Source organism: Scyliorhinus canicula, chromosome 1 (assembly GCF_902713615.1).
Source record: "Scyliorhinus canicula chromosome 1, sScyCan1.1, whole genome shotgun sequence".
Classification (NCBI taxonomy): Eukaryota; Metazoa; Chordata; class Chondrichthyes; order Carcharhiniformes; family Scyliorhinidae; genus Scyliorhinus; species Scyliorhinus canicula.
The window spans coordinates 153,848,811-153,855,450 of record NC_052146.1 but is presented as its reverse complement, the minus strand read 5'-3'; the positions used below and the strand labels follow the sequence as shown (position 1 = coordinate 153,855,450).

General features: G+C 56.8%; 1 protein-coding gene across 3 annotated transcripts in view; it reads left to right on the top strand.

Moving 5' to 3' along the window:
* The first annotated feature begins 1,946 nt into the window (after nt 1-1,946).
* Nucleotides 1,947-6,640, top strand: part of LOC119968642 (ephrin type-A receptor 7-like) — a 768,833-nt gene continuing 764,139 nt past the window's right edge. For 2 of the 3 annotated variants that reach the window (XM_038801273.1, XM_038801267.1), the window contains exon 1: nt 1,947-2,273. In XM_038801273.1, coding sequence (XP_038657201.1) covers nt 2,183-2,273 — 91 coding nt within the window. In that variant the 5' untranslated portion in view covers nt 1,947-2,182. The remainder of the gene's footprint in view (nt 2,274-6,640) is intronic. The other variant, XM_038801278.1, reaches the window with a different exon arrangement.

Sequence of the window (6,640 nt, the reverse complement as noted above, 5' to 3'; positions counted from 1 at the left end):
GCATCAGTAAAAGAGATGGATTGGGACTCTTTTCTATTGATTAGATGGTGGCCAATGAATTGGTTCAAAAGGATGTACTGTGCCTGGTAACAGGTGGTAATTGGATTATATCCTAGTGGAATGCTTTTCAGAATACCAAGGAGATTTAGTTTTGATTCTGGCGGTCCAGGGGTAGGAGTGTGCAAACTCTCCCCAGAAAAGCTGCTGTGAGTGCTATCTCTCTCAATAAAGATTGAAGCAGAACCAACTATATCTCTCTCCAGAAAGCTTGCTGTGAGTGCTCCCTCTCCAGAAAGCCTGCTGCGGGTGCCAACTCTCTCCAGAAAGCCTGCTGTGAGTGTCATCTCTCTCTCCATAAAACCTGCTGTGAGTGCTATCTCGCTCCATGAAGCCTGCTCTGAGGGCTGTGTTCCTGAAACTACATAGAATTGAATACAAACCACAAACTAAAAACAAAGTTGAAGACAAGTAAGGGGCCTCTTCGGAAAACCTGTGAGTACTGTGTTTTTAAACTACAGAGAATCTGAATTAATGAATGATTCTGCAGAGAAGACCGGTACAGGCTGCAAACAAATACTTGCACCTGCAAGCTTGCTGTGAAAGGTGTGTTAAAAATCATCTGAAACAAAAACTCTTTTTATCCTTTCGATTCACATTTTTAAAATCCCTTTCCACCCCTCTGTGTTTGTCTGTCTTGTATGTGTATGCAGATGTGGGTGGGGGAGTTAAAGTGGGGAGATAGCAATTAATTAATAGTTCAGCAGTTGTATTTATTAATAGTGCAGCAGTTGTATTTGCTGCATAGTTCATTATAGTTTGTATTATAATTAAACATTAATTGCGTTTAAACTCACAAACCTGGTGACTGTAATTGTTGGACAGCCAAGGACCAAAGACTTTGGGTATTTTAAAAGAATTATTGGTTAATTCACTTGTGTTGTGACTCTGGGGCTGGAATTAACTGCACACGTACCCATGGTGTGGTAACAACGCCCTGTGCTGACTGACCTCTGAATCACATCAGGACCAATCCGTCTCCAGCCTGAGTCCCAGCTGGTCACCCGAACCTCCCTGTCAACCAACTTTCCACCTGGCCATCAGTTCTGAACACAACAGACTTGAAGCGTCAACTCCGTTTTCCCCCCTCACTCTCCACAGATGCTGCCTGCCCTGCGTCTGGTTCTTATTTCGGATTTCCAGCATCCTTCTTTTAACTTTTGTGTTTCTGCCCATTCTGCTACAATTCCTCTCGCATTCCTTTCTAACAGGCCGTTCGCGGAGGCAGGTTATCAAACCCCTGAAAACCCCACACCCGTGTCGTAGCTGCTGCCTGTTCTTTTAATATTCACTTGTCTTATTTTTTTAAAATCATATTCGTCAAACGCACCTTGCCTTTAAGAATTGGCCATCCCCATCAAGCCGAGCGTTTCTAACCAACTTGATTGCAAAAGACGGATTCTGAGAGTTTACCAACACGAGCACGACTCAATATTACTCTCCTGTTTTTTGCATTTGTGATCTTAACTTGATTGTTGCTTAAACTCGCAAATGTTCCATTTCGACGTGAGTGTTAGACGGAGGAATTCTCCCATCTTTTATACATTAAACTGTTGAAGTGACAACGTTTCCCAGCTCGACTGCTTTTCTTTACAAAAAACGCGCATTGTGTGAATTAGCTTGGATGGAATTAAATCCAGCCACTCGAATGCGGAGCGTTTAACAGCAATCATAATAATAATTATTATCAATTTCTGCTCCCGGGGAGGCTGAGATCCTTGTGAAAGGGCAGGTCGAGCTGTCAGCAAACGGGTCACGCCTCCTGGTCCCATTGGCTATCTCTGTCACTGGACCCGCCTTTAATTGACCCATTGGGCTGACCGATTGGCCAGTACCCCGTCAATCAACACACCCAGGCGCTCTGCAAACGCCTGGTTTGGATTACCATTGGCCCTTTTGGGTTGTCAATCAAGTGCCCACAGCTCCCCCTCTCTCTCCCTGGAACACTTTGCTTCCCACCTCGTTGATAATATTGGAGCAGATACAGGAATATTATAAAATATAAAGAACAAGGAGGGACAGTGCCGACCTGGAGCGAACAAGAGGAGAAACAGCACAGTAGACATTAAATAGAGTGAGCAGGGGAGCTGCTGCTGAGAGGACAGTGTCGGGACAGGAAATTAAAATGACTTTCGTGGGGACCGCTCGCCTGCGCTTCTACTGCCTCGTCCTCCTGAACTTTCTCCGACACAGTCACCGGAGCGCTGCTAACGAAGGTGAGCGACCGGCTGGAGCCCTGTTCGAGAGGGCAGATAGGTGGGGTGGGGGGCAACAAGGGGAAAGTCAGGGAGTTGGGAGAAGAAAGCCTGGGTCTAGTGATGGGTGAGTGAATGGCCCGCAGTGTTCTTGTACTAAAGTCTGTCTGTATTGGGGAGGGCAGACCTGTATGCCACCTTTCTCCTCTATATACCCCCCATTATCTATCCCAACTGTCCCTTTACTCTTCCCCGCTCCCCGATTCCACCTCTCTCCATTGCCCCTCTTTATCGATATCAGCCCTCTCCCACTTTTCTCTAATCCCTGCTCTCTCGCGGATAGAGCTCTCTCCCCTCTCTATCTAACCCCACTCTCTCTATCCCATTCTCTATACCCCATCTATTTACCCTCACTCTCTCTAACCCCCTTTATCTTTTCCCCACTCTCTTTCTATCCCCCTCACTATTTACCTGCCACTGTCTTTATCCCACCTCCCTCTATTTATCCAACACTCTATCCCCATGCTCTTACTATCCTTGCTCTCGCTATCCCCACTCTCTCTATACCGGCTTTTCTATCTCCATGTCTCTCTATCCCCACTCCTTGCTACCCACCTCTTTATCCCCACGTTCTCACTATCCCCATTACTCTATCTATCCCCTATTCTCTCTCTCTATCGCACCTGTCTCTCTCTCTCTCTCTATTCCCTCCTCTCGACCCTCTCATTCTCTCCCTCTATCCCCATTATGTCTCTATCATCAATCTCTCGACCCCCATGAAACTCTCTCTACCCCCATGAAACTCTCTCTGTCCCCCTGCGCTCTCTCTGTCCCCCTGCGCTCTCTCTGTCCCCCTGCGCTCTCTCTGTCCCCCTGCGCTCTCTCTGTCCCCCTGCGCTCTCTCTGTCCCCCTGCGCTTTATCCCCCTCCACCCTATCTTTGCTCCTGCACTCTCTTTCCTCCTGCACTTACTATATCCCTCCACTCTCTCTCTATCCCCCCCCCCCCCCACTCTCTCTAACCCCCTATTGGGGGGGGGGGGCAGCACGGTAGCATTGTGGATAGCACAATTGCTTCACAGCTCCAGGGTCTCAGGTTCGATTCCGGCTTGGGTCACTGTCTGTGCGGAGTCTGCACATCCTCCCCGTGTGTGCGTGGGGTTCCTCCGGGTGCTCCGGTTTCCTCCCACAGTCCAACGATGTGCAGGTTAGGTGGATTGGCCATGATAAATTGCCCTTAGTGTCCAAAATTGCCCTTAGTGTTGTGTGGGATTACTGGGTTATTGGGATAGGATGAAGGCTTTGACCTTGGGTAGGGTGCTCTTTCCAAGAGCCGGTGCAGACTCAATGGGCCGAATGGCCTCCTTCTGCACTGTAAATTCTATGATAATCTATTCTCCCTCTATCCCCCTGCGCTCCCTCTATCCCCCCTGCGCTCCCTCTATCCCCCCTGCGCTCCCTCTATCCCCCCTGCGCTCCCTCTATCCCCCCTGCGCTCCCTCTATCCCCCCTGCGCTCCCTCTATCCCCCCTGCGCTCCCTCTATCCCCCCTGCGCTCCCTCTATCCCCCCTGCGCTCTCTCTGTCCCCCTGCGCTCTCTCTGTCCCCCTGCGCTCTCTCTGTCCCCCTGCGCTCTCTCTGTCCCCCTGCGCTCCCTCTATCCCCCCTGCGCTCTCTCTATCCCCCTGCGCTCCCTCTATCCCCCTGCGCTCCCTCTATCCCCCTGCGCTCCCTCTATCCCCCCTGCGCTCCCTCTATCCCCCCTGCGCTCCCTCTATCCCCCCTGCGCTCTCTCTATCCCCCTGCGCTCCCTCTATCCCCCTGCGCTCCCTCTATCCCCCTGCGCTCCCTCTATCTCCCCTGCACTCCCTCTATCTCCCCTGCGCTCCCTCTATCCCCCTGCGCTCCCTCTATCCCCCCTGCGCTCCCTCTATCCCCCCTGCACTCCCTCTATCCCCCCTGCGCTCCCTCTATCCCCCTGCGCTCTCTCTATCCCCCTGCGCTCTCTCTGTCCCCCTGCGCTCTCTCTGTCCCCCTGCGCTTCCTCTATCCCCCTGCGCTCCCTCTATCCCCCTGCGCTCCCTCTATCCCCCTGCGCTCCCTCTATCCCCCTGCGCTCCCTCTATCCCCCCTGCGCGCTCTCTATCCCCCTGCGCTCCCTCTATCCCCCTGCGCTCCCTCTATCCCCCCCTGCGCTCCCTCTATCCCCCTGCGCTCCCTCTATCCCCCTGCGCTCTCTCTATCCCCCTGCGCTCCCTCTATCCCCCTACACTCTCTCTCTATCCCCCTGCTCTCTCTCTATCCCCCTGCGCTCCCTCTATCCCCCTGCGCTCCCTCTATCCCCCCCTGCGCTCCCTCTATCCCCCTGCGCTCCCTCTATCCCCCTGCGCTCTCTCTATCCCCCTGCGCTCCCTCTATCCCCCTACGCTCTCTCTCTATCCCCCTGCTCTCTCTCTATCCCCCTGCGCTCCCTCTATCCCCCCTGCGCTCTCTCTGTCCCCCTGCGCTCCCTCTATCCCCCTGCGCTCCCTCTATCCCCGTGCGCTCCCTCTGTCCCCCTGCGCTCCCTCTGTCCCCCTACGCTCTCTCTGTCCCCTGCGCTCTCTCTGTCCCCCTGCGCTCTCTCTGTCCCCCTGCGCTCCCTCTATCCCCCCTGCACTCCCTCTATCCCCCCTGCGCTCCCTCTATCCCCCCTGCGCTCTCTCTGCCCCCCTGCGCTCTCTCTGCCCCCCTGCGCTCTCTCTGCCTCCCCTGCGCTCTCTCTGCCTCCCCTGCGCTCTCTCTGCCTCCCTGCCCTGCGCTCTCTCTGTCCCCCTGCGCTCTCTCTGTCCCCCTGCGCTCTCTCTGTCCCCCTGCGCTCTCTCTGTCCCCCTGCGCTCTCTCTGTCCCCCTGCGCTCTCTCTGTCCCCCTGCGCTCTCTCTGTCCCCCTGCGCTCCCTCTATCCCCCCTGCGCTCCCTCTATCCCCCCTGCGCTCCCTCTATCCCCCTGCTCTCTCTCTATCCCCCTGCGCTCTCTCTATCCCCCTGCGCTCCCTCTATCCCCCTGCGCTCTCTCTATCCCCCTGCGCTCTCTCTATCCCCCTGCGCTCCCTCTATCCCCCTGCGCTCTCTCTATCCCCCTGCGCTCTCTCTGTCCCCCTGCGCTCTCTCTGTCCCCCTGCGCTTCCTCTATCCCCCTGCGCTCCCTCTATCCCCCTGCGCTCCCTCTATCCCCCTGCGCTCCCTCTATCCCCCTGCGCTCCCTCTATCCCCCCTGCGCGCTCTCTATCCCCCTGCGCTCCCTCTATCCCCCCTGCGCTCCCTCTATCCCCCCCTGCGCTCCCTCTATCCCCCTGCGCTCCCTCTATCCCCCTGCGCTCCCCTCTATCCCCCTGCGCTCTCTCTATCCCCCTGCGCTCCCTCTATCCCCCTACGCTCTCTCTCTATCCCCCTGCTCTCTCTCTATCCCCCTGCGCTCCCTCTATCCCCCTGCGCTCCCTCTATCCCCCCCTGCGCTCCCTCTATCCCCCTGCGCTCCCTCTATCCCCCTGCGCTCTCTCTATCCCCCTGCGCTCCCTCTATCCCCCTACGCTCTCTCTCTATCCCCCTGCTCTCTCTCTATCCCCCTGCGCTCCCTCTATCCCCCCTGCGCTCTCTCTGTCCCCCTGCGCTCCCTCTATCCCCCTGCGCTCCCTCTATCCCCCTGCGCTCCCTCTGTCCCCCTGCGCTCCCTCTGTCCCCCTACGCTCTCTCTGTCCCCTGCGCTCTCTCTGTCCCCCTGCGCTCTCTCTGTCCCCCTGCGCTCTCTCTGTCCCCCTGCGCTCCCTCTATCCCCCCTGCACTCCCTCTATCCCCCCTGCGCTCCCTCTATCCCCCCTGCGCTCCCTCTATCCCCCCTGCGCTCTCTCTGTCCCCCTGCGCTCTCTCTGTCCCCCTGCGCTCTCTCTGTCCCCCTGCGCTCTCTCTGTCCCCCTGCGCTCTCTCTGTCCCTCTGCGCTCTCTCTGTCCCCCTGCGCTCTCTCTGTCCCCCTGCGCTCTCTCTGCCTCCCCTGCGCTCTCTCTGTCCCCCTCGCTCTCTCTGTCCCCCTGCGCTCTCTCTGTCCCCCTCGCTCTCTCTGTCCCCCTCGCTCTCTCTGTCCCCCTCGCTCTCTCTGTCCCCCTCGCTCTCTCTGTCCCCCTCGCTCTCTCTGTCCCCCTCGCTCTCTCTGTCCCCCTCGCTCTCTCTGTCCCCCTCGCTCTCTCTGTCCCCCTGCGCTCCCTCTATCCCCCCTGCGCTCCCTCTATCCCCCCTGCGCTCCCTCTATCCCCCTGCTCTCTCTCTATCCCCCTGCGCTCTCTCTATCCCCCTGCGCTCCCTCTATCCCCCTGCGCTCTCTCTATCCCCCTGCGCTCTCTCTATCCCCCTGCGC